General features: G+C 38.8%; 3 protein-coding genes across 6 annotated transcripts; 1 reads left to right on the top strand and 2 right to left on the bottom strand.

Moving 5' to 3' along the window:
- Window positions 1-1354: 1354 nt before the first annotated feature.
- naca (nascent polypeptide associated complex subunit alpha) lies at window positions 1355-14909 on the bottom strand. 4 transcript variants are annotated; one of them, XM_082144447.1, is made up of 8 exons: window positions 14825-14909; window positions 13861-13936; window positions 5019-5104; window positions 2602-2679; window positions 2357-2503; window positions 1948-2076; window positions 1693-1815; window positions 1355-1475 (listed from the first exon to the last, which is right to left on the bottom strand). In XM_082144447.1, the coding sequence occupies exons 2-8, from the start codon at window positions 13928-13930 to the stop codon at window positions 1461-1463; spliced, it is 648 nt and encodes a 215-aa protein (XP_082000573.1). In that variant the 5' UTR covers window positions 13931-13936; window positions 14825-14909; the 3' UTR covers window positions 1355-1460. The 4 variants fall into 4 exon arrangements, with proteins under 4 accessions (XP_082000573.1, XP_082000572.1, XP_082000570.1 ...); XM_082144446.1 differs by lacking the exons at window positions 1355-1475; window positions 1693-1815; window positions 1948-2076; window positions 2357-2503; window positions 2602-2679 and adding an exon at window positions 6048-7663 and having other exon boundaries at window positions 5047-5903; XM_082144444.1 differs by lacking the exons at window positions 1355-1475; window positions 1693-1815; window positions 1948-2076; window positions 2357-2503; window positions 2602-2679 and having other exon boundaries at window positions 5047-7663.
- Window positions 14894-23256, top strand: tfip11 (tuftelin interacting protein 11). The gene is made up of 14 exons (XM_082144443.1): window positions 14894-14968; window positions 15595-15804; window positions 15935-16094; window positions 16541-16694; window positions 16812-16939; window positions 17969-18124; window positions 18221-18412; window positions 19480-19794; window positions 20759-20865; window positions 20940-21108; window positions 21213-21456; window positions 21539-21681; window positions 22485-22650; window positions 22753-23256. Exons 2-14 carry the CDS (start codon window positions 15599-15601, stop codon window positions 23112-23114), a joined length of 2502 nt encoding a protein of 833 aa, XP_082000569.1. The 5' UTR covers window positions 14894-14968; window positions 15595-15598; the 3' UTR covers window positions 23115-23256.
- A 176-nt stretch (window positions 23257-23432) lies between these two features.
- Window positions 23433-27371, bottom strand: prim1 (DNA primase subunit 1). Its single transcript, XM_082144449.1, has 13 exons — window positions 27156-27371; window positions 26805-26962; window positions 26253-26359; window positions 26058-26131; window positions 25814-25950; window positions 25623-25681; window positions 25429-25543; window positions 25247-25333; window positions 24998-25133; window positions 24404-24473; window positions 24193-24299; window positions 24007-24105; window positions 23433-23654 (listed from the first exon to the last, which is right to left on the bottom strand). Exons 1-13 carry the CDS (start codon window positions 27262-27264, stop codon window positions 23635-23637), a joined length of 1278 nt encoding a protein of 425 aa, XP_082000575.1. The 5' UTR covers window positions 27265-27371; the 3' UTR covers window positions 23433-23634.
- Between the last annotated feature and the right edge of the window lie 152 nt (window positions 27372-27523).

Below are 27523 nucleotides of genomic sequence, written 5' to 3' on the forward strand. Positions count from 1 at the left end.
GCCAACAAAAGCCATCCTGACAGCCATTTCAGTCTTATAAATGGATTTGAGTGACAGAACGCACCATTTAAAATCCCTTCATGCACTTTATGATTTGACCTGTCCGGATCCGATGGCTGTTAGCTTATTCGCTAAGAACTCAACTTACACAACACATTGAAGTAACGCGATATTACGATTTTAACACGATTTTTTTTTTTTTTTTTACCGAGTATTTGTAAACTGTATGTGTTGCTGGAGATAATTTAACATTCATAGCGGCGTAAAGTTAATTGTGGATATTTGATCTTACATATCCAACAAACGCCAGTGCACACGTGAGATCATCACAAACAACGTCTACTCCTTGCTGCTTTTCCAAACTAAAAGTCCCTCACACAACACACTGTACAAATCTAAAACTAAATTTCAGACATTTATACACCAAGACTAAAATGAACCTATGACCTTATCTCACAATTAATAAAATATTTTAAACATTTAGGGGCGATTTCCCAGACAGGATTTAAATAAAGACAGGATTAATTAATTTAGAATAGTTGTTTATGTCTTAATGGCTTTCTAAAACAGATTAAGTACAGATTAATAAAATCTTTAAATTGTTTGGAATCGAGAAGCTAATCTAAGGAAAACAATGGCAGCAAAAAAGAAAAACTGCACACATCAGCTGATGAATGAAAAAGAATGCCTGGCAATCTATTTGTAATTAACTCAATGCAAGAATAATACAACAACTTCAGGCAAGACTGAATCATCAGCTTTATTACCTAGCTGTTTTGAGAAATCTGTGGTGGACATTACAATAGTTATTCAATAGTGTTGTGGAAGAATATAAAAATAAACCTTAAAAATAAAAATGCTGCTGACACCCGAAGAGAACTGGCAGTCCTGCAAATAAAACGTACTGGCCAATTGGATGAATTACTCAGATGTATAATTGAGAGCCAGCAACCTTTGAAGAACATACCAGATGACCATGATCTAATGGAGGAAGACTTAGAGCTACTCCAGGGCTAAACTGAGACTTAAATTAAATCAACCAGGAAACAGGTTTAACTTCAGATTAACACACACTATGTATATGTATATATAAAAATATTTATCTTCACTGACATAGTCCAAGAAATCCATGTGTCTTCTTTAATCACAGTTTAATATGCTGATTTCCAGAAGAAAGACAAGAGCTACTCCAGAACTTTTTCTTTAATCACAGCAAAGATCCATCCTCAGACAGAGATAGGAGCTAGTTCATACCTTTACTCAATGCAAATAATGATTTGTGCTTCTCTGGACAAATTCACCACACAATGAAAATTTCCATCAATAGTATAAAATAAACAAAATACAACATAAATAATTTCTTCAATCCACTCCTTTATTTCTCTTGGGTATAAATTGTACAAACAATAGTGTAGATCAAATCAGCAACATCTTATTGTGACCCAGTCCCTGATCTCCATCTACATCGTCAATTCCTGTGAAGACAAAAAGATAAATCGAGTAAGACTGCTTCATATTATGACACAGCATTTAAAGCCTGAGCTCTTCTCAGGACAAATGAACTGGCTTCACGACAAATTCAGAAGAACGAAAGTCATATGTTAATTCATCACAGAAGAGTTTTGAAATAGTAATACATAATTGTAAAATGCAATTAACTGCATAAAGTGAGACAATATCAGTTTAACTCACCATAATAGCATTGACAATGTCGTTATTGTTATTCTTCAGTGCACGCACAGCCTTCGCCCTCGATACATTGGCCTGTGACATGACCAGCTCAATGTCCTTGACCTCCACTCCGGTCTCATCAACCTGTAAATGGTAAATCAAATCACTCAATGAATGAGGACAATTACTTTTCACATTTGTTGAATACATCAGCACAAGACCTTTCATGAAAGCAGTATTATTCTGTGTTAGAATCACAACAGTGTTGATGCACACCTCTTCCTCTTCGCTCTCCTCCTGTACTGTGGGCGTCTGTGTGTTTTCCTGGATGTTTGAAACGGCTTCTCCTTGAACCTTGAACTTCTCTGCAGCTGCTAACTGAGCTTGCTGTGACAGGTCTTCAATCTGAAAACAGCAGAAACAATCCAGATTTTTGTTTGTTTTGTAAGCTTCACTGTGTTCCTCACAACATTGCGAATGTTTCCCCTTTCAGGACAGAAAGTTTGGCTTCATCAGATTCAGAAGAACGAAAGTCAAACTGTTTAAATCATCATTGAGAGGTCACTTAGGCCGAGATAACCAGGAAAGGTTGCCCTGTAGAATTAGTTTTCAACCAAAACAGGGCTGATATAGCAGGAGTGCACACCAAACTTAAACAAGAAACCAATTTTTTTCTAATCTTTACCTTGGCCTCACCAAAGACAATGTAAGTATCTGAAGCTGGACTTTTGTAGACATCTGGTTTGGTGATGACAAAGAGAATGTTCTTGGACTTGCGAATGGTTACCCTGGTAACACCAGCAACTTGTCTCAACCCCAATTTGGACATGGCCTAGCAAAGTGAAACAAGGGCACAGTTAAACAACTGTGCATGCGTTCTTATTGAATTTGGTGTTATAATCAGATTCATTTGGTTTGAGGATGACCTACCTTCCTGGCTTTCTTCTCACTTCTGCTTTGTTTTGCTTTGCTGACAGGTTCCTCATCGATTTCAGCTGCAGCTGCAAGCTACAGAAAGGTAATGCAATTTCAGTTCATACCAATGTAAAATTGAAAAAGAAGTGGTGTGAGAAAAAGCTGAGGGCAAATAATGCTACTGGTAGATAGGGCTGGACCCGAATATTCGTTCGGTGGGTTGGTATTCGATTTTAAATTTTGGGATTCAAATATGAGTTTTTTTTTTCAGCACCTCCTCAAAACTGTTCTCATTCGTGCTTACATATGTTTACACAAAAATCTGGCAAAATACAGATGCAAAATAGAATAATTGAAACAAAATGTATTAGCCTTTTTACCCGTTATTATCAATCTAAATTAATCTACTGCGAAATATAGGAGCTTGTTAAAGGGGTGATGAACTGAGAAATCAAAATTTCCTTGAGCTTTTGACATATAAGAGATCATCATACTATAATAATATCCTGTAAGTTTCAGAACTGAAAACTACCTTGTTAGTCCAATAAAAGCTTTTATAGACATCAGGCTCAGCAAACGACTCGTTTTTCAAAGTGGGGAACTATGACGTCAAAGAGGATAAAACACCGCCTCCACAAAAGAAGATCAACGCCTACTTCAACACGGCCTGTTTAGCCCCGCCCACCGATTCACCCAAACATGCTAAATAACATAGGACGACATGATAATTGCTAAACCGGATCGAGCTACTTCCAAGCAATAAACATGCTGTTTACTAAATATTGTGCAGTGCCTGTTTGTGGAAGAAGACAGTCTGCATAAGCTTCCTTCGGATTCCAGCATGGTTAAACTTTATTAAATCAGTCAATCACAATTTCCCGACACGGATCTGCCAGCAACATGTAAGTAACCATGTGTATTCTAATGCCTGATCTGCGATCAGTGATTTCCGTGTAATTATTCAAGTTCAGATATTTCTCTTAAAATCGTTCAATACTGTTTATGCATCAGTGACTAAACGATCAACTTCACATAATTTCTCGTAGAATTATGAAAATAATATTTTTTAAACTGAAAGCGATCAAAGAACGATCCCTTTCCAATCGCCCAAGCTGTCAATCAAACAGCACAGCGCGAGCCGCGAGAGCTTATCTGGACACTTACCAAACTCGTGATGAAATAATGACACTGTTACACTACACAACGAAGCTCTTACTGTGTATTCACATCGTGTTTGCATTGTGATTTGGTGTAAGCATTTGTTAGAGTGCAAAAATTGCGTTGCAATGATAAGATCTTTATTCACGCGATCAACAGACTGTCTGTCATCTGCTCAGTCAGTGCTCATCATGCTGCAACCTTTCATGTGATGGAATAGATTTAAATATAATGCTTTAAACGATACTTTTCACGATTTGTTAATCGCGATAGCTGTAATAGTAAAAACGTAGTAAAAGTTTTCGAGAGAGTTCATATAATACTAGCTATTTCATATGCAAGCATGTCAGCCAATCACAGCAGTGGGCGTTTGCACTGCAGTCTCACAGCAGACACGCCCCTTAAAACAGAGCGTTCAAATCTGAGGCTGAAATCAGGCTTGGAAAAATGGCTTTTATTTATAAATTATGACAATTTTTGATGTAAAAATCATACTAACATTATAAGGGCACCCCAGGCAACATTATAAAATAATAAAACAATTCAGTTCATGACCCCTTTAAAACTCAACGTCATATGCCCCAGCAAAATCGCCCACGAGTGAACGTTAGCCAGCCTAATGTTACCTTGTTCTATTTAGCCTATTGCAGTTTTTTTAATTCTATATAAGGGAATTTATTCTATTTTATTTAAACTGCTTGTTAATTGAAATGTGTGATGCTGTTATTGAAAGTATGCTACTGTGTTCTTTATTTATTAAAGTTCGTTCATTTATTTTTTGTTCTTTTATTTAAATAGCTTACCTTATTGCTAATTGCTCATTTCTGATTTGGGAGTGATTTGTTTGTCAGAAAAATGTTGAGTTAACTTATTAAAAGTATTGCTCTTAACAGACCTGTGTGTTTTGTATCACTAGCGCAGTGTCCGTTCTCGGAGCATACAAGCCCTGCCCGCGTGAGGCGCACCGCTTCTGCTCGCGCTGTTCTGTAGTTTATTCATTCTGAATGTGTCGAGTGTCCATATTGCACTCCCTTGGGTCCGCAGCAATTGGATGAATGGTTCTCGACATAATCAAAATGCAAACAGACACACAGAGATTCCTGCCTATATTAGAGAGAAGAATATGTTCAGCCCAGCCCAGCCCACCCTCCCCTCCCCTGTTGATTACTACCAAAGCTTTCAATATTCGGTGTTGATTACTACCGAAGCCTCGAATCTCAAAAAATGGTATTCGGACCAGCCCTACAGGTGGATGCTGTTTAAAATAATATTACCTGTGCCTGCTGTGTCTGTGTCTGTGCAGAGTCCTGCTCCTCAAGATCAGGAACAGATTCGTCACTGTCAGATTCAGTGCCAGACCCTAAAACATACAGTACATTGATTTGCCATTATACACACAGAACCCATTTTCACCAGAATACTGTTGAAATGATCAAAATAAATACTTTAACTTTACATTTTATCTTGCAGTGTGTTTTAAAGTAATTAAAGTAAATTCCAATTATACATTGAAACGCTGAACAATATCCATATTGATGCTCAAAAAACATTCAGTTACTGGCCCATGCTCCTACTTTCTGAAAATTCAACTTCACTCAAAGACTAAGGACAGATGATTTTCAGATCCTGGAGTTATTAGGCTTACTTTCACTGATAATGTGACCCTAAAGCATTATGGGGGGACAACATTATTTGGCAACAACAACAAACGCAGAAAGCAAAGACAGACAGAAAGAGATACCCTTGTCGTTCTTGATGACTGGTTCCAGTATGGATGGGGCTTTAAGTGGTTTGGGAACAGGTGCTGGCTCAACTTTAGGGGCAAGGAATGGCTCAACTTTAGGGGCAGGCGCAGCAGCCTCAACTTTAGGAGAAGGGGCAGGTTTGACTTTAGGGGAAGCGGCAGTAACCTCAACTTTGGGGGCAGGCACAGGTTTAACTTTGGTGGCAGCAGCCTCTACTTTAGGAGCAGGCGCAGCAGCCTCTACCTTAGGGGAAGGGGCAGCAGCCTCAACTTTGGGGGCAGGCACAGGTTTAACTTTGGTTGCAGCAGCCTCTACTTTAGGGGCAGGCGCAGCAGCCTCAACTTTGGGGGCCTGCACAGGTTTAACTTTGGTGGCAGCAGCCTCTACTTTAGGGGCAGGCGCAGCAGCCTCTACCTTAGGGGAAGGGGCAGCAGCCTCAACTTTGGGGGCAGGCACAGGTTTAACTTTGGTGGCAGCAGCCTCTACTTTAGGGGCAGGCGCAGCAGCCTCAACTTTGGGGGCCTGCACAGGTTTAACTTTGGTGGCAGCAGCCTCAACTTTGGGGGCCTGCACAGGTTTAACTTTGGTGGCAGCAGCCTCAACTTTGGGGGCAGGCACAGGTTTAACTTTGGTGGCAGCAGCCTCTACTTTAGGGAGAGGAGCAGCAGCCTCTACTTTAGGGGCAGGCACAGCAGCCTCAACTTTGGGGGCCTGCACAGGTTTAACTTTGGTGGCAGCAGCCTCTACTTTAGGTGCAGGCGCAGCAGGTTTGACTTTAGGGGAAGGGGCAGCAGCCTCAACTTTAGGGGCAGGTGCAGGTTCAACTTTAACTTTAGGGGAAACAGCTGGCTCAACCTTAGAGTTAGGATCAGACCTAGTTTTAGGGGCAGGCTTAACTTTAACGGCAGGTGCAGCAGCCTCAACTTTAGCAGCAGGCTCCACCTGAGAGGTAGGAGCAGACTCTGCTTTAGGGGCCACCACCTCAGCTTTAGGAGGAGCAACGGGTTTAACTTTAGCAGCAGGAGCAGGCTCAACTTTAGGGGCCACCCCCTCAGCTTTAGGAGAGGCAACAGGTTTAACTTTAGCGGCAGGAGCAGGCTCAGCATTAGGGCTAGGGGTAGACTTAGCTTTAGGTGCAGGAGCAGCCTCTATCTTAGGGGCAGCCTCAGCTTTAGGTGCAGGAGCTGCTTTCTGTACAGGGGTAGTCACTCCTTTAGGGGTGAGGATAGGTTCAACTTTAGGAACTGGCTTAGCTTTAGGAGCAACCTTTGCTTTAGGGGCAGGGCCAGATTCAACTTTACTGGAGGTGACAGGTTCAGCTTTAGGAGCTGTTGGGGTAACTACAGAAATTGTACTAGGTGGCATGGGGGGGAAAGTAGGCATTGCAAAAGGATTCTCAGGTGGTAAGAGAGGTGGGAGATCATCATCCTCAAATTCTGCAGTCACAACCCGAGGAGCAGGTTTTGATGGAACATCAGTGGCTGGGTTCACATTTGGCACTTGGGCAGGGCCAGTCTTTTCGGCTGCTTTTGAAGGTGAAGTAGTCTTGGCTTCTGAAGCAGCAGGGGTTGCTACTTTTGGAGCTTCAGAGGCAAACTTGGGGGTTTCAGCCACTTTGGCTGGACAGTTGGCCACGGCTTCTGAAAATGACTTTGGTGCTGGGACAGCAGATTTGGAAGTCACTTTAAAGGCCACAGGAGCCACAGCAACTTTGGGAGAGACAGGGGAAGCATCAGCATTAGCTGCTGGTTTTGCTACCTCTGGAATTGGTACAGCAAGAGATGGCAGAGCTGCCACTGGTGCAGGCTCTTGAGCAGGCTTGGAGGCAGAGGGAGGCGCCTGCTCATGTTCGGCAGGTTTAAAATTCTTCATTTTCTGTTGCTTCCCTTGTTTGCCAGCCTTTACCACCTTGGGAGCAGATTGCTCAGCTTTCAAAGCTACAGGAGAGTCAGCTGGAGGGAAGGCCAAAGGGGAACATGGAGGGGTAGCATGTGGGCCAGAGGCAGATTTAGGAGAGGTAGGGGAGCTTGAGGAGGCAGATAGAGAGGAGCGCTTCCTGCGTCCAGCAGGAACTGCCTTAGGAGTGGTGGCGTGAGAAGAGGACAGCTTGGGGTTAGTTTTGCCCTCTTTAGGTTTTGCCTGAGAGGGAGTAGGGGCCGCAGCAGCAGGTGTGGCTAATGGAAATAAAATGCTAGAGTGACTTTTTTGGCAATTAAAAAGTTGCATGATGTAAAACCGTCACATCCATGCTGGTTATAAGGGATGCTTTCCATTGTTCAAGTGTTAAACTGTTCCACAAAAACAATCGCTATTAAAGCAAAATCAAACACACCATGAAATCTGGTTAAGATTTGTTAAGACTTAAGGTGTAAAAACCACTCAACTGCACATGCGTGAACCATCAGGCACTGGCAACGAACAACATCTAAAAACAGGCACATTTATTTACCATGAAGTGTCTTACATAGACAAATATAAAAAATCTGAAAGGACAATCACCCAGTTAAAAGCAACTATAATATTGCCTACTCCAAGTCATATAGTCCTATCGTCAGCCTGTAAGAAAGCCTTAGCCGATACACTATTACATAAATACACTATAGTAAAACCATTTTATTTGCTCATTTAATTGTTTACTTTGTTTTATCATCATGGGAAATTAGAATAATTTCGCAAGCAAAGATCAAGTTGGTGATGAAGAAAAATGCCATGTCGCATATCACACATACAATTTGCAAACTTTGCACAAGAATAATGCTGGTGAAAGTGTCTAAAACCAGTTAATTATTCCGTGAAAGCAAAAAACTGACCAAGCTTTTGGCATCTGACTTTCTCTTGTGGATTATACATTAATGATAGGGAAACAATGAGAAGAATCAATATTTCTTGTTAAACAAGTATTCTTTTAAGTCGGTGTTCTAAGCTGCCTTGCATATATTATTTTAGCAATATTATAAATAATTTGTAGTTGTATTTTTAGTGGCCTTTAAATGTTTTGTTAATGTGCTATGGAAACTAAATGGACAACTGTAATTTTCGCCTTGCCTTAAAGGCACACTGTGGAGAAATTGTGTTTTTGTCAAACAGCGACCCCTAGAGTCGCTGTGGATCCTTGCACTGTCGTAAATACCCCTCAACCCCCCCAACCTCTACGTTAGACTTATTTATGTCTTGATATTTATGTGAGATATTGAAAACTGTTCTCATGATAATCGCAAGAATCAACGTCAATAGCGTCGTCTGATATCCCTCAGGACTAACTTACGTGATAAATACACCTCACAACACCTGAGTTCAGCTGGCAAACTAGTTCGTGAGGCAAGCTAGGCAATAAAACATAACGCAAAAAACACTTAAGAGAAATGAGTGTTTGTTAGAAAGTCTGTTAACAGCTCTGATAATCGAAAGCTAGCTAGACATATGTGGAAATTATTGGACTGGTCTAATTATCAGCAATGGATGAATGAACAGCATCGTAAAAAAATGACATACTACAAGCGAGCGCAACAACATACAACATAGAATGCAAACAAGTTTACAAATAAGAGATTTATTTACTGGCCACTAAATGCGTTTTCTCAGATCGGATATCTGATTTATCAAAACGATTCCATTTACACCTGGTCACATAAATGTGTTTTTGCGAAACGGATTTAACCCTCTGAGGTCGGCAAACGCGCCCCGCGTTTTGCTGGATTTTCTTCACATTGTAGCACAATAAACTTAAATTACTCCGTCATTTATGGTCATACAGAAAAAAGAAATATAAAAAAAGAATTTGTGATATTTCTACTTTTGTATGTGTCCACTTACAATCAAATCAAAACATTGTGCTTTTGTAAAATAAAGAAAATAAACGGGGTGTGCGTTCTGCCTCTCCGTCGCGGTGAACTTTTTTTTCTTGAGCACGTCTATAAACTGAAACAAAACTCAGCGAATACTTGTCACACATTTATGAGCCATATACCTTTATACACATTTAAGTGTGTACTTTTAAATGATCGGATTCAAACTGAAAACAAATATTCTCTGTTTAAGTAATTTGTATAAAACCAACAGGATGTCCAGTATCTCAAACGCTTGCTAATTACTTTTAATTCGACCACGCCCACTCGCGCAAAAGTGATTCACATGCAAATCGTCCACATGGAACGCGAACGCCCTCGTTACCTCAAACACAAAACACCAAAAAACTTCACAAGTCTCTGCTTTTCGTCGAGTTTGGAAGACACGTCTGAGCTTACATTGGATTTAACTCAGAAGAAGAAGAAGGAGATTTGAAGACAAGAAAGATGTAAGGTAAGAAATTCTTACTTATTAGTTTATGGTATTGTTGCATAAACTTCACATTGCAGTTGAACTGTTGCTAGATATATGGTGAATATTATACTATTTAGACCCGTGTTTACTGTTAAATACTGTTTGTGGATATCTGCTCAAACATAGATATATATAACCATAATGTTTAATATTTTGGAGCGCGATCGCGTTTGAATGTATCATATTTTGGAGCGTGATCGCATTTGAATGTATCATATTTTGGAGCGCGATCCCGTTTGAATGTATCATATTTTGGAGCGCGATCGCGTTTGAATGTATCATATTTTGGAGCGCGCTGTGGGTTTGAATGTATCATATTTTGGAGCGCGATCGCGTTTAAAAGGAAAAATGCACCAAACATTAGGCTTTATGTTTTTACTATTATCTCATTTCATATCATCATAACGAATGGAAACATTTGAAGTAACATAAGATAATCAATATATTTTTCTCTAGCATTGTTACTGAAATCTTTTGGAAGATTTATAGGCTGCTATAGGTTATTGTTATAATTATTTTATGCAGTACTGCACATAGCTTATGCCTACAAGGCACAACAAACATGGTGTTCATTATATTATATATTGTTGGAAACATTTGTGTGTGTGTGTATTCTGTGAATTTTAAAAAGCAATTTTAACCAGAAAAATCTAAAATGTATTCCCAAAATCGTGCAGGCCTAGTTTCTCTTGATACCAGTATGTTCACTTTTTTTTCTTTTCTTTCAGGGACCAGATGCAACTGAGTCCTGCTGACTTCAACATTCACATGAGTCTCTGTACATGAACATGGTAAAGTGAAAATCAAACACCTTGGAAATGAAAGGTATGTACAATGTTTTTAGGAATGGCACAAAGGTCTCTGTCTTTGGATCATTGTTTTCAATGTGCTCTTTTGTCATTTGTTGTGTATTTTTGGATTATGTTGTGTTGTAAATAAATCCAAACAATCTAAAAGCCATTCTTTTTTAAATCTCCTCATTCTTTGTGCAAGGTTGCTCTGAATGACAGGGCCTGATAGCTCCTAATGGGGCAGTTAGGGGAGTGTCTGTCTTTCTCAGGTGTTGAAGGCTTACATATTCATGAGATGATCACGCCTCTTCGCATTTGGCTTTCTCACACAAAACACGTCTTAGAAATTTTAAATCAATATATTGTCTTATCTGAATGAGCAGTCAGGGTGATTTTCACATAGTTTTGGAGAAAATATTCTAGGCTACGTCATACAATTTTCAAAAGTCTTGTGAAGAAATAATCAGTATGGGTTACATGGCCTTATTTCAGTGACAATTTTTTTTGGTATTTTCACAAACCACGCATAAATGTCATTATCTCAAAACTACAAACTTTTACATACATGCTGCTGATATATTATTGTAGCAGAGTTTGTGCTAAATACAGTGTAATAAGACTTTAGCCATGACAATGTCACAAGTAACAGAAATAAGCACAAATGTCAGAGCATGTCAGAAAATCTCCAGGGCCAGAAAACAGCTCAGACCCCAGAGGGTTAAATCCGATCTTCAATTCTCACGCTATATGCATATTTAATGGAGTGCACGTCACCGAAAGCAACAGATATGAGCTGCATTTTATTGATCATCAGCTAAAATTTCTAAATCAAAATCAGAGCGGCAACAGCACTGGTAAGATCATTTCGTTTCTTTACTTTTAATGATGAAGATTGTGTGTTAAGCGTCTGCGACTTACTTTCACTTTGATTTGCGATAGCTTGCACGTTGCCTTGATGAATCGATGCTCAGCTGCGCTAATGCGTGTTCCAGTAGCGTCGTCATATCTGGCAATAACATTTATAGACTATAACACGCTCGCACAAGTTTTATTTTATTTATTTTTTTTACATTTTTGGGAGGAGTACAATTTACACATGTGGTTTCAACAACCAGATGCACACTTGTCCAGTTTCATCTGGAATGCGTCTCAAACCTCCTCCTGAAGTGGTTTGAGCGATCGGATTCAAATCCGTCTCGAATGCGTTTCGGAGGACATTTACACCTGGTCTTTTCACGATCAGATAGCTATCCGATCTGAGAAAACGCATGAAGTGGCCAGGTGTAAACAGCCCCCATGACAAAAACATATGCACGAAAGCTGAAAATAAACGCTGGTTAGCCTCTCACGTCCAAATTTGAGGAAGTGGTGGGGGAAGTGACGTATGCCGTAAAGCAGTCGAATTTTGTAGTTCTTTTTGTGCTAGGGTTACTACCCGAACCCCGAAGTTACGTAGTGCCAGTAAAAACGATACAGACCCCGTCAGGCTATGGCAGACGTGTCATTCAACCTATTGTAAGTCGATGTACCATCACAAGAGTCTTGGAAATATATTATGAAGATTGAAAAGCTACATAGTGTTCCTTTAAACAACAACTGTATAATATTGAGGTGTCTTTTTTTATAAGAAGCACTCTTGACAATTTGTAAATAGATCACCTTCCAATTCAATTTTGTAGACAAAATTCAAACATTATCATTGAGTCCACAATCCTCATAAATCGGTGTCGCAAGTGTGGTTATGTGGTGATGTTATGAAATTAGGGAAGGCAAATTAATTGTAGGTCCTAATTTTAATTTGATAATACTAGTCTGATAACAACATTAACATATTGTCTATCGGCACAACCCCAGTCAGGATATCAGGAAATATGTGAACTTTAGTCAAAGAATGTATTCTTGTATCCTTGGCTCCTAGTTATTTTTAGGCTCCTAATTAGTAATCTGAGGAGAAATAACATGAATACTACGCATTCTGCCTAGTGAAAAACAGAAAGATATTTAGTTCAACCTATCTTGTCTCCCCCTTGACAAAGATGCCTCTGTTATTCCTTGTAACAGATGCAAGCAATAATATTTCTTCCCCATGTTGTCATAACTGCAGTTTACCATCAGTGTACCATCCAAGAGATAGTGTTCCATACCCGTGATTGAACTGGCTAAACTTGTCAAATATTTGACCGAGATGCGTGTGCTTTATCAAGTGTACTTTACAAAACTTAATTTTGCTACATAAATTCAAGAATTAACATTTCCATTGTAAAATTAAAAAACCTTGTACTCAAGATATGAACAGAAAAGACTGTGTTCCTCAAGATCAGGATCATTATAAGACTTCTTACATTGTAAACATTGTATTCATGGTTCTCCTTATGAAGATCTGGCAAATACATTACTGAACACAATAAATCTCTCCAGAAAAAGAACAAAATACTTTACAAAATACTAACACAAAAAAAATCAATTATTTTTGTATAAATATTCAGGTTGAGATCACTCAAATTCAATGAAGTGTTAGGAAAACGTTCATGCAGTGTTGCGTTGCCCACATTTCATTAAAACATTCAAGGATGCATGTGCTTTCAATGTCAAACAAAACAAAAAGTACCATATTAAACTACTGTTGGGCAAGGCAGTCCTGGATCACTCTTATTTTTCAAAAACAATTGTTGTGTGTCAATACCTCATAACCAATCACAAGCCTATATACTTAAATCATACACAGCAGGTATTTAAAGGGCTTATTTAAAAAAAGGTTTTTTTATTTGTCTGTACAATGGAAGCCAATGGTTCCAGTGTTGTTTGAAGTTGCATTAACTCTAATTGTAGGGACAAATATCATCTTTTGTGTTCCACAGAATAAAGTCATACAGGTTTGGACCAACATGAAAATTGTCTGAACTCTCCCTTTTATAAAACTAGTGTATATTTGCAATACAGGGAGGGGCTCAAGCAAATTAACTTAAAAACCTCTAGGTGGAGAAAAAGATGACTCAAACTACAACCCCACCCAACAAAACAACATGACACCCCTCCAACGAGAGAAACTGGCTTTGTGAAGTCTCTACAACAGCTGGTAGAGTACCATAAAAGAAACATGAAGGAAATCTGAAACAGGTGCAAAAATACCCTAAACAGACTGATCAACCTTCCAGTATCTGCCTTACATTTTAAAAAGTGAAAAACAATATAGCTCCAGGACCCCTCACACAACTTTTTTTTTTAGTGTCAGACATGCACATTTAAAGATAGTTACTAACCCGTCTCAGCCTGGGGCTGCTGCATCTCCTGCTCTGTAACAGGGACAGTTTCTGTGGCTTCGCCTGGCATTCTGGACTGCAACAGAAATGAGAGATAATATAGCACATTATAATCTTTGTAAAAGGAAAGCCAATAAGAAGTTTTAGTCTGGGTCTTTGTGTTCATGTGGCTTTTAGTATTCAACCAGAGCAGCGCACCAGGCCTCTTCCTGTAGGCCTCTGCTATCAGCTGAATTAAGCTGTGTTCACATTTCACAAGCATCGAGATAGCTAAGTTGCATGATAAAACATTTCACAAGTCCACTGTACAGAAACTGTGAGCTTCACCGTTACATCAACACACATACATAGTATGGCCTATTTAGAATCATAACGACATAAAAACTTTGTTTTACAAGCCGTTCATTGGTGCATGTGTAGTGATGATGCACATTTCACGTGTGTCACAGAGCAGCACTGTCACGCTGCTGTTGTGTATGAGTAACTTATAACCAAACGAAAACAAAACAACGTGGACAAAACGAGTTGAGCATTCATAATGTAATAATGTTATCATAGCACGTGTATCTCTGTTTCTAAACGATTTAATACGCGAGATCAACCTTCAAATCAGTGATTACTGTCCCACACAATGGAAACTATTTTAGCTATTACATTACAGACGGCTCACAAACATTGCTGTATTTGTTTATAATAATACATTTCACACGATTTAATCGTTTCGTTAGATACAAAGCACTCGGCTGAAGTCCTCGCATAAAGCGAGCTGCGGTGCGTCTCGCTCCCCCATTTTGAACAGTCTGCCGGTTGTTTTCAAGATATTTCCTCAATAAAGAAGTCAAACAAAGAAATCTTTACCGTTTAGTACAGAGGAACACTAAAGCATCAATGCAAGTGGTAAATGAGAGGCCAAAAGCACGAATGCAACGTTGGATGACAGTAGATGTAACACAGAAGTACTCACTAGATCAGGGCACAGGATCCAAGATGGCTGTAAGAGAGGGTTTCTGACCTCTGCGTCCCTCTGATGTCACAGCTCTACTTCCGGCTACAACAGGAAGTTGCTTTTGGATGCACTTTTGCTGGCAGTGTGGAACCGCATTTTCGGGTAAAAAATATATATATCTTTTTTATGTGTTTTGTCTGTTATTTCAATACAAATGTGTTTATTTCTTATTTGACAAAAGTCACAAAAATGCTTTGAAAGAAGGCAGGTGTTTTTGTTTACATTATAAATAGCTTTGCTAAGCTAACTAACCTGAATGTTTTTTGATAACGATTGCGTGGCGTTCTAATATTACGGTCAACATATTATTCGGATTCTCCTTTATGTAAACTATGTTTTGCCTTCAATCGTTTAGACTCCACGAACCCCCAAATATCATCTTCCTCTTGCGAGGGACACACATCCTAACATTTTAAGAGGCAGCTCGACATTTTCATATGTGTATAAGTTAATGCCTCAATTTATACGGCTAAATATTACATTATAAGTATGTGAGTATATAGTTACTATATTACATTTTATACTCTCTATAATACTTGTAGTTGTGTTATGTATTTATTTAAATGTTTATTTTATTTCATTTTTATTAATCTTTACATTCGTTACACAGTTTTTTTTCTAAACTTCTCCATGACCCTCCTAGTACTCTCTAATTAATGTTATTCCTCCTCCTCAGACCCCAGTTTGTTAACCCACTGGCCTTAAACATTCTTATTTCATCCCAACAGAGATATGTCTATGTCCCATTTGTATGGGCGTAGAGGTGAGGAGGAGGAGGATGGTGTGGAAATTGAAAAGTTTGAGGTGACTGAGTGGGACTTGGCCAATGAGTTCAACCCAGACAGACGCAGACACAGACAGACTAAAGAAGAAGCGACTTATGGGATTTGGGCAGAGCATGACTCTGATGATGAGCGGCCCAGCTTTGGGGGGAAAAGGTATGTTGTTGTTGATAATGTTTCAGCTGTCAAATTGCTAGAGACCTTGTTGACTAAGTAGTGAATGAATATCATTTTATTTGCCATATAATAAATTCAGCATTCAGTATTGATATTTGTATCCACACAGAGCGAAAGACTATACAGCTCCTGTGAACTTTGTGAGCGGTGGCATACGAAAGACTGCAGCTGAGGAGAAAGTGGAGAAGGAGGGTTCAGATGACTCCAATGACAGTGGAGATGCACCTCCTCCTCCACCTCGCACTGCAGTTCCCAAAAAGCTCCAAACGGTATGTTGAGATGTTACACAACAGCAGCATCTTTGAATATTGGGTCCAAATATGTTTTCATACAGTACCATTCAAAAGTCTTTTATGCTCATCAAGCCTGCATTTATTTGTTCTAAAATACAGTAATATTGTTAAATATTATTCTATTTGATATATTTTAAAATATGATTTATTTCTGTGATGCACAGCTGAATTTTCATCAACCATTACTCCAGTCTTCAGTCACATGATCCTACAGAAGTCTGATTTGGTTCTCAAGAAACATTTCTTATTCAGCATTTATATCAGCATTTATATGTATATATTTTTTGTAACATTATAAATGTCTTTACTGTCACTTTTGATCAATTTAATATGTCCTTGCTGAAGTATTTAAATCTTTCAAAAAAGTCTTACTGACCCCAAACCTTTGAACTGTATAGTAAATGTCTTTGAATTCTTTTTAGGGTGGGAGCTTTAAGACATCCCAGAGGTTTGCAGGCGGTATTAGAACAGGGCAGGACCTGGGATCCTGGGAGAAACACACACGAGGCATTGGTCAAAAACTGCTGCAGAAGATGGGTTACGTTCCAGGAAAAGGATTGGGCAAAAATGCTCAGGGTAAACCATTTCAGTCCTTAATTTCATACCACAGTATTCTGTTTTTAGTGTATGTAGCTTATTGTGAATTATGTTATGCATTGTGTGCTTACATAATGTGAATATCTTTGTCTGCAGGTATTGTGAATCCTATTGAAGCTAAGCTGCGGAAGGGGAAGGGAGCGGTTGGTGCATATGGTAATGAGAGGACCCAGCAATCCCTGCAGGATTTCCCTGTTGTAGACTCTGAGGAAGAGGAGGAGCAAGTAAGTCTACACTACAAAACGAGTGGTTTTGGTGCTGTCTGGCCAATATATACTAGGCTTGCTGTGATAAGTCCGTGTTACCGGTGTTCCACGGTGTTCAGCCGGACTATGGTCACATCACTTGCCCATAGAGGCACAGCCCCCGACTGTCATTTAGATTTTTTCATCGTAATAAAAGTAATTTACTTTGAGAAAAGACACTACAATTAAAAACTGAACGTGTCTGCTCAATTCAGCTTGAGCCGAATGAGAGTCGCAGCATAAATCAGCAGCAAGAGGCAAATTTCATTTATCACGTGAAGAGGGTTAGGCGAACTGACTGACAAGACGATGGCGGAAGATTTGGTTTCAAAGCGATATGTAAAAGCACCTATTTGGCAATATTTAGTCATTGTACTGTTTTGTTGTTGTTTTTCATTAAGAATAATAATGAACCCACCATTCAAGCAATTGCCGCCCCTGAATTGCTGATCATTCGAAAGTGAACGTAAAATGCTCACAGCCACGCGGGCAATCATAAGCAATAACGAAGTAACCAGTGCCTAATCTGACAGTGAGTGTAATACAAAAGTTTGAGACGCCGTATTATTTTAGAAAAATTCTCTTAATTTTAATGATAGTGACTGGATCAGGCATTTTATTCTTCCATTTTATTCTTTTATTTTATTAAAAATACTATTATTTGTATAACTTTATTAAAAATAATAAACTGAACTATTTAAACAAAACTGCAAAACCCTCAAAAAAATGTTAATAGTATAATTTATTGGCTTTATGACATGGCTATGTTTTGATTGCTATTCTCAGTAGTCAGATTCTCCATTACTGTTGTTTAAAAGATCCACATATCCAGATAAGCTATTTCAATGACCTAAAGCAATACTTGCATGGAGAAAACTCCATAGTTTTCTCTTTTGGTCAGTAAACAAAAGCTTCGGACTAAACAGTTCAACGGTAGGTCCACAAACCTCAAACTGTTTTACTAGCTCTGCTTCAATTTTCCTTTTATTCTTCATTCCATCTTTTCAGGATTTTCAGAGAGAGTTGGGGCAATGGCGTAAAGACCCGGGAACAACAAAGAAAAAGCCCAGATATTCTTACAAGTCTGTGGAAGAGCTGAAAGCTTATGGCAAACTGGCCAACAAGAGCATGAGCAGACCTGCTGGAGAACTTGCTCAGGTCAAGGTGAGAGCCCAAAACAATTAGAATAATGCATAGGGCCTAATAACCATTTAAATATATCCCAGAGTAAACAATGAACGCATCCCTCATGTGTTCCAGGTGATCGATATGACGGGCAGAGAGCAGAAGGTGTATCATAGCTACAGTCATATGAGTCAGAAGCACAGTGTTCCTGAGGAGGCCCCTTTGAGCGTAAGCGCGCGAGAGCAGAAGAGCACTGGCTTCGCTCTCCCGGAGCTGGAACACAACCTCAAACTGCTCATTGAGCTCACTGAGCAAGACATCCTACAGGTAAAGACTCATACACCTGCACTAAACCGACAGTAAATTAGCAAAAAGTAAAAAAAATTATATAATGTTAATCATAAAATCGTATGCAATATAAATAATTAATATTTTAAACGTTTTTAGTATTTGTAAATGTCCATTTCATGTGGTGTACCACTTGGGTGCTCCTTTGTGCCAGAATATGAGAGCTGTAGTGTAGGAGAAAAAATATGAATAATTTTCTATATTTTTTTCTCATAGTAGGACATTCAGTCTAACCCTTCATACTTTACTTATGTTTAATCACGTAATTCACTTAAAGGTGCAGTAAGCCATTACTAAGAAACACTGTTGATATTTGAAATCAACCCAAACAAACACATCCCTCCCCAAAATTCACGAACACGCAATGCAAGAGTGGGTGTCTCTTTATCATAGTTGAAGTGAAGTAAAATAATGCTTCGGGAAAAATAAAGCGAAGATGACGAACAAATGACAAGAAAGAACAAAAAATTTACGTTGAACAGTACACAAGTATATATACAAGCAAGGGTCGCCAGCGGCACACCAACTCCAGACAAACAATGACACTCACAACTGTCCTGTTACTATAGCTAACATTACAACAACAGCATCTCTTGGTTCTGTGAAACAACACAACCTCTGCATCCATTTTCAGGCCTTTCTGCTTAGGTCTCTCCAGCGCTGGAAAGATTTTCTCAAATTAACGCAGGTCTTAAAGCTCTTGTCTGATCATAACCTTCTTTTTTCCAGTGATATTCCTCTGACCTTTTCTCTTTTGTAATGTCTCTCAGCCATCTCTCCTACAGACTTCAAATCTCCCTCTTGCTCACTCTCCCTCCTCCCCCATCATAAGTGTAAACGCCCCCCACTTCTGATTGGCTACAGATGTGATGTGCTGCTCGGTCCGATCCACTTTCAACAGCTTTTCTCAGAAATCGCTTACTGCACCTTTAATAATAAATTCTTGTTTTGGTCAATGACGGATACATAGAGCCATTTTTTTATTGAAAAAATTCCTGTCCGCTTATTTCACCTGACTGGTCTGTGGGTTTGCGTTGTGTGTGTAGAGTGCACGACGTCTGCAGCATGAGAAGGACACTGTGGTGACCCTGACCCATGAGAGCGACGCCCTGCAGATCCGGCTGGCAGAGGAGGAAGAGTCTCTTGGTCGGCTAGAGCAGGTGATGAACCTGGTGGAGAGCTTTGAAGCAGGCGATACGGAGGGAAGCTCTGCGCTCAGCCTTCAGGAGTGTGCGAAGGTCTTCCAGCAGCTGCAGACAGAGTTCTATCAGGAGTATAAGACTTTGGGTTTGGGAGATCTAGCTGTGTCTGTTGTGCATCCTCTATTGAAAGAGAAGCTTCGCAGCTGGGATCCACTGAAGGTAAACTTTTTTTTTTTTATTAAGCAGCATATCAGCAATTTTGAAAGATCACTTGACACTTAAGATTGGAGTAATGAAGCTGAAAATTCACCTTTGCCATCACAGGAATAAATTACATTTTAAAATAGATTCAAATAGAAAACAGTTATTTTAAATTGTAATAATATTTCACAATATTGCTGTTTTAACTGTATTTTTGATCAAATAGATGCAGCCTTGGTGAGCATAAGGGACTTCTTCTAAAATAAATAATCGTACCGACCTCAAACCTTTGAACTGTAGTGTATATGAAGTGTATACAGGGAATGCCTGCTTAGATATTTCTTTATTCATGATCTTATTATTGTGTTCACCTTGTGTGTAAGCTCTGAACTTATTTACACTCTCTGGGTCTCATTTGTGAAACAAACGTACGACAGAAAACTGGGCGTATGGCCATTTCCACTTAAAACTTGGAATTTATCAATATGGACATAAGCGGTGGCTACGATCAAATCATTAATATATAGTTTAGCAACCAAATGTTACATGGCAAACATGGCAACAGGTGACCCCATTAGCCTATGTTGTTTATAATGAATGCCACTATAGATTAATTTGTTTTATTTTATTGTTTAATATAAAAATGTTTCATTCTTGTTCTATTCTGAATACTGTTAAATTTTAAGATTTTGTTGTTGAGGGGAAAATAGCCTAGTTTATAGTTTTTATGTTTGTAAATGTTTTGTTTTACTTAGCGATATTTAAGGCTTCTAAATCCTGAATTTTTATGGGCTATTCAAATGATGATTGTTTTCAGCTGCCACATTTATCAACGTACTATCATTCGTACGATGGGATTGGCAGCGTATGAATGTTTCATAAATCACACGTGAACCCTGTCGAAAGATGATTTCTGCGCTCGGATCTGTGCTCGTTTCTACGTCAGATTGATTAATGAGGTCCATTCTCTGTTTATCTATAGGACTGTTCAGATGGTTTAGAGGAAGTCGGTCAATGGAGGGCCATTCTTGAAAGCACACAATCTCTTCACGGTGGACCAGACACTTCTAACATGGACGCCTATCACAGGTAAACTATTTCCGAGAGTGTGTATGTGGTGTGTCTCTGGAAGCAGATGACTTGAGCTGGAGTTTTTTGTGCAGGTTGATATGGGAAGTGTGGGTTCCAGTCATGAGGACCTGTGTGTCTCAGTGGCAGCCCAGAAATGTGGGGCCCATGGTGGACTGTGTGGAATGCTGGGCTCCTGTATTACCGCTGTGGATTCTGGACAATGTTTTGGAGCAGCTTATTTTCCCACGACTACAGAGAGAGGTTTGTGCTGAATATATTGACCAATGCGTACTGTAATTCTTTTTTGGTAAACACAAGTATGGGTGTCCATGCAAGATGTAACTTCTCTGTCTGTTTTGGGATAGGTGGACAACTGGAACCCACTGACCGACACAGTGCCAATCCATTCATGGATTCATCCCTGGCTACCCCTGATGCAAACCCGTCTTGAGCCGCTGTACGCCCCCATCCGCAGCAAACTAGCTCATGCTTTGCAGCGCTGGCACCCCAGCGACTCCTCTGCCAGACTCATTCTGCAACCCTGGAGAGAGGTCTTCACACCTGGGGCCTGGGAAGCCTTCATGGTCAAAAATATCGTCCCCAAACTGGGTATGCACTTATCTGCTAGATTTGCAGTGTCAGACTTTTGGAGTCTGAGGGAGTCTCTGAAGGTTTTGCTACTGTGTTGCAGCTCTATGTTTAGGAGAGCTGGTGGTGAATCCTCATCAGCAACTGCTGGAGCCGTTCAACTGGGTGATGGACTGGGAGGGGATGCTCTCTGTCTCCTCCATGGTTGGATTGCTGGATAAGAATTTCTTCCCCAAATGGCTACAGGTCAGTCCAACAGTCTTTTAGAATCAGTCAAAAGAATACAGAAGTGTGTCATCTGGGCAATAAAAAAATAATAAAAAAGTACACTTTTGCTTTTTGGAATTTTAAGTGTGAACAGACTACTCACTATTTATATTACAAAATGCCATACAATAGTGCATACGTACTCAAATTGCGGTGCACCTTTTGCTTTCTTTTTATCAACTTATTTTAAGAAAAGCAATTGGCCAGTGCTTTAAAAAAATCTAAATTAAATTGCATTTAAAAATAAAATTAATTTTGTTACATTTAACTAACTAACATCACAAAAGGGACATGGTAAAGGAAAAAAATGAGATTGGAGGAAAAATGATGTCAAATATGCTTTTGCGTTCCCCTTAAAAACTTTGCGTTCACTCGCAAAGAACACAAGTTTCTTGGGGGAACATCAAGGTTTTGTGAGTGTATGCAAAGTTTCTTGTGGAAATGCAAATCTTTTGCAATAGAACACAAAAGCATTGAAATATTTCTTTTTCATCAGTATGTCCCTTTAGGGTCTCTGTCCATTTTAAACATGAATTAAATATTTTATATTTTAAATATTTAAAGTTTAAAATGTGATCTTCTTATTTATTATTTTACTGTTACATTGAACTACATTAATTCATACGCATGAATTATTTTGTCATATATTTTATTTATTATAAATTACAAGTTTATTTATGTACTTTTAATTAATTAATTAAAATGATTTCTTCATTTTACGTTTCAGTGGCACTCCTACATCTGAATTAAGTACTAAAAGTTTATTTTGTTTTCTGTTGCAGGTGTTGTGTTCCTGGCTCAGCAACAACCCAAACTATGAGGAGATCACTAAATGGTATCTTGGCTGGAAGAGCTTATTCTCAGAGAATCTGCTCAGTCACCCATTGGTCAAAGAAAAACTCAACGAGGCCCTTGATATTATGAATCGTGCTGTTGCCTCTGGATTAGGTCAGTCACGCTCTAGAAGTCCACTAAACATATTTATAGCTTATACATATTTATACAGGTGTCTCATTCTACCTTCAACTTCACCTATGTCTTTTGTTGCAGGTGGGTATATGCAACCTGGTGCAAGAGAGAACATTGCATATCTGATTCAGACGGAGAGAAGGAAAGATTTCCAGTGCGAGCCTCTGCCTGAGCGCCGTGAAGTGGAGAATTCTGCCACACGCCCACCAGGCACCGCAGCGGTACCAACAGCTGTACCTACCAACTTTAAAGATCTAGTCCAGGCCAAGGCTGAGGAGAACGGCATCGTCTTCATGCCACTGGTAGCCAAACGGCATATGGGAAAACAGTTGTTCACATTTGGCAGAATAGTCATCTACATTGAGCGTGGAGTTGTCTTCGTCCAAGGCGAGAAAACCTGGGTTCCAACATCACTACAGAGTCTAATTGACATGGCCAAATGAGACTGATGGTTGGTCAAAGACAAGCCATTTACATTTTGCTGTCTAGTCTGCTTCCACACAGCTTTTAAAACTGTATCTTGTCTATCAATGTTGTTTTATAACATAGAAGATATGCTTTTGAATAAACTTGTGCTTAAATTAACATCATACTTGATTGTGTTGTACTCAGCTACCCAGCTCTTATTATTTTCTATAAATTCAAATGTCAGAAGAACAACCACTTTCACTCGATTTTTCCCCAAACCAGACAGCAACATAATAGATTTGTAAAAGTTATTTTAATAAGATTGTAGAAAGATTAAACCATCCTGAGAAAAGTACAAAACAAGTGAAAACATTTTATTAGAAAAGTAAAGGAACAATATCATATGGAAATAACTGATATTAATTCATACATAACTTGACTTCTTGTTTTGTAAGTCAAAGTGTCTGTATTTTCACAAACAGATGGTTGGCAGACAAACATGTAAATGCGTTATGAAAAACTGCTGATTAGCTGTTATGTCCCAGCTCATCGGTCTTAGAAGTCTGTCTGAAGATCTGCAAAATAAATCACATTGAAGTAATTCATAAAGTATGTATCTGTATCTGCAGTCACTAACACCAAAACCTAAAATCAATCATTCTGAATGCTACAAATTAACTTGCATTATAATCAACAGAATGAAAACTGAATAATCATTTTGATATTTGCTGAAGACTGGATTTAAGTGTAAGTGTTTTTAAAGACAAATGTCATTTAATCCTCAAAAATGAAAAAATAGAAGTGAAAAAACAGGAATTGAGCATGCAGAATTACATATCCAATTGACTGATAACCGATGTGTCATGCAGCCTTTGGATCAGGGATCTAATCAAGTGTATGTGTAATAGAAGCTTGTTTGTAACTCACCACTCTTCTTCAGCATCTCTCCTTTCCGAGATCGAGTCATTGCCTCCAAAAAATGATCAAAGACCTTTACATACTTGGCCAGGCTGGTGCGCTTATAGTCTACACATAACCAAAAACATGTTTAGCCCACGGAACTGAGGATGAATCTTAAACAGTTGAATTGCGGAGTCATACATGTTTGCTCACCTCTGATTCTGCGTCGTTCTCCAGCATCTTGTTCATTCTCCTTGTCCTTCATGTCCTCGTCCTCCACCTCATCTGTTCTGAGTTTCTCCAGCTCCTCACAGATCAGACTACAGAGACAGATGAGTGGAGATATGAAAGCAGTTGTCAAGTCCCACAACTTTATGTGGATCTACCCTGCATTAAGAGGGACACTGATATATTCAGCATTTACCTGATCGTAGGAACCTCAAAGGGATCAAACGTGTCCAGTTCTTTCAAATCTATCGGCACTGAGATTCGACCTAAAGAAAAAATTTAAGACAAAAAGAATTAAGATGTTTAAAATCAACACGTAGCGACATTTGCAACCCATTTTACTTTGAATGTAAAACATACAAAAATGATTCATGCAAAATAAGACTAGAAACATATACACTACCATTCTAAAGTTTTGGGTCGGTGACATTTTTTTTATGTTTTTGAAAGAAGCTTCTTATGTTCACCATACATTTGATCAAATATATGCTATCTGTTATTTGCAAAAAAACAGTAATTGTGAAATATTAATACAATTTATAACTTTTCTGTTTAAATATATTTTATTTATATTTAAATGTAATTTATTCCTGTGTTGGCAAAGCTGAATTTTCAGCATCATTCCTCCAGTCTTCAGTGTCACATGATCCGTCAGAAATCATTCTAATCTGAATTTTATTGCAACATGTCTTTATTGTGACTTTTGATCAATTTAAGGCCTACTTGCTAGATAATAACTACTGACCCCAGAACTTTTGAATGGTACTGTATAAATGAAGTTTGATCTCACCTGTCTTGGGGTGTACGCTGAAGGGGCTCTTCAGTAAGTGGTTGACTCCTTTACTGACGTTGACATCCAGGCGAGGGTAACAGTACTGCAACATGATCTCCTTATCGAAGTACTGACCACCCTTCTTACTACTCGACTTAACACAAACAAATAACAATAATGGGAAACTGAACTACATTTTATGCTGAAAGACTTATTTGCCTGAGATTAGGTGCTCTCAGTGTTGCTTTCCAACCAATTTGCATTTACCCTTTTGTGTTCAACCAGAGTGCAGAGTTCTTCCCATCGCTCCATTGGGTTTTTCTGCTTCTGACAAAAGCTTGTCAGGTCCTTTTTGATATGTGCACTCAGACTTAAAGAAATAAACAGTACTGGTATTGGTACAGACTACTGAAATTTTGTTAAGGTGACAACACTACTGGGGATGAAAGGATATCTTCAGGTAGCAGAGCGAGCACTTTGTCTACACTCTCCTTACTGCCTAAAATGTCCTGTTCCACAATGGCGTACTGTGGGAAATAGCGCTCCACCACAGACAGAGAACACCTAAAAGAAAGCGAGAGAGACTACAGTCAATTATGTTGACAATATATACTTAGGAAGGTCGGCCATTTTTTCCCCTTACTTGATGAAAGGATGGATTGGATCTGACAGCACAACTTTTCTCACGGTGTCCTCACCACCCTAAAGAAACATGCGCAGGACACACAATTAATTAAAACACAGCGTAAAAGTCAAGCTTTTGGACAAGATACGTGTATATGGTAAACAAAGGATACAACTTATAGAATGATGATCTATCTGATATTTGAATACCTTGATTAAACTGAGATACTCTGCCACAGCAGACCGTGCCGCCACTGAGAGCTTCCTAGCAGCATCATCACAAACCCAGCAATGTACTCCTCTCCTGCCCGAATACACCCACAGGAGATGATGGAATCCAAAGTCCTCTGAACCACACATACAGCACAATGCAGGTTATCTTTGTTCTATCTGTATATCTGTTATGATGTTACTTAAATTGTAAATGTTCCGTTGATGAGAGGCCCCCCTTTACCCCGAAGTGCCCGGTCCAGAATAAGAATAGCGATGGTCATTAGAGTCCAGCACTTGGAGCATATATCAGCAGCGCTGAAGAACAAAAATATGAATATATTAACAGAAAATGCACAAAATAACTGCATTAAAAACACTACCCCATAAGCATCATCAGGTGTATATTAGGATGAAAGGTGAAAAGGCATCTGTATACCTGCAGCAACGCCTGACATCATCATAGTCTGTCATGTCAATGTCAAACACCAGCTCCTTCTCCAGGGCCTGGAAGGTTCCAGACTTCACAGCGTTGTGTTGGCTGGGCTGTCAATCAGAAACAGAGAATTAGGATCTCTTTGATAAGGGGTTTCAGCTTCCAAAAGAAATATGAAGCAGTTTAAACAAAGAGTCAAAAATGTGAGAATTTATAAAATTTTATCACACAGCAAATAATCCAAGACTCAATATTCATTCAATCTATTAATTAAAATATCAAATTATTCATACAAATGTAATGACTATATTATATCACTATATAATAGTACAATAATATTCTCTATATAGCTATAGTACTATTATATATACTATTATATATTTAGAAGTATGAATATTCCATTATGTCTTTCAAATAATATCCATTTCTAGTCATAAAAACTTTGCATAATAATAAAAGTATAAAATAATTGGCAAAATGCTGTGACATGCCAACTTTCCATACAATACAATATATAAATAATATAATATAGAAACATAATAAGTTATATATTACCCTGTGGCTGTAGACTGCTCCAATATCAATCTTGTAGGGAAGCATTTTCTGCATCTCTTTCTCCAGCTCATTCTGAGTGCTGAAGGACTGATATCTGACATAAATGTCATCTTTTAGCGTGAAGGAAAATTCACGGTTCTGGAAGTAGTTTTTAGACACTGCAAGAGGCAAAGTTAAGTAGAATATGAATATAAAGCACGAAGAGATGTACTACTATTAAATATAAATGCCATATTGATTAAACTGAAATATTTATAGATCGATTTTGTACTACGCAAATTACACCAAAAAAAAAGTGAATGGCTCGTTGTGTGATAGGAGATTGAGTTAATGCCTCGGATATTTACTTACCACCGCCATAACTTAACCAGCGATAGTACTGTGAAAACGGGAAGAGTCTGCGATAATACAGCGGTAACAAGTCAGGCAAACAAGCTGGATTATAATCTGCGTTTGACATGTTTAATCAGTGTTGTTGATTCTCAATGACAGCTGAGTTGATCCTACAACCAACCAGCGCGGGAAAATTTACGTAAATAGGAAATGACGCACTGTGTCCTTACTCGTTGGTCTCGCGCACAGCTACTGTTTTCTACTCGCTTTGCTGCCACCTCAAGGCTCGGATAACAGTGTTTTATTATGATTATATGTTGTTCAATCATGATTCAAATCACTGTTGCACTGGCACTGGCAGGCAGAGGTCACCTGTAGCCTACGGT

Source organism: Leuciscus leuciscus, assembly GCF_965113295.1.
Source record: "Leuciscus leuciscus genome assembly, chromosome: 18".
Classification (NCBI taxonomy): Eukaryota; Metazoa; Chordata; class Actinopteri; order Cypriniformes; family Leuciscidae; genus Leuciscus; species Leuciscus leuciscus.

Excerpts from the sequence above, each read along its gene's own strand:
- naca (XM_082144444.1), bottom strand. The coding sequence starts at position 13,930 with ATGCCAGGCGAAGCCACAGAAACTGTCCCTGTTACAGAGCAGGAGATG. Across the intron at positions 7,664-13,860 it reads GCAGCCCCAGGCTGAGACGG|CCACACCTGCTGCTGCGGCC; the intron begins GTTAGTAACTAT and ends TATTTCCATTAG.
- tfip11 (XM_082144443.1), top strand. The coding sequence starts at position 15,599 with ATGTCTATGTCCCATTTGTATGGGCGTAGAGGTGAGGAGGAGGAGGAT. Across the intron at positions 18,125-18,220 it reads GAGAACTTGCTCAGGTCAAG|GTGATCGATATGACGGGCAG; the intron begins GTGAGAGCCCAA and ends CATGTGTTCCAG. Across the intron at positions 20,866-20,939 it reads AACATGGACGCCTATCACAG|GTTGATATGGGAAGTGTGGG; the intron begins GTAAACTATTTC and ends TTTTTTGTGCAG.
- prim1 (XM_082144449.1), bottom strand. The coding sequence starts at position 27,264 with ATGTCAAACGCAGATTATAATCCAGCTTGTTTGCCTGACTTGTTACCG. Across the intron at positions 25,544-25,622 it reads CCAATCCATCCTTTCATCAA|GTGTTCTCTGTCTGTGGTGG; the intron begins GTAAGGGGAAAA and ends GCTTTCTTTTAG. Across the intron at positions 25,334-25,428 it reads CTCTGCTACCTGAAGATATC|AAAAAGGACCTGACAAGCTT; the intron begins CTTTCATCCCCA and ends AGTGCACATATC.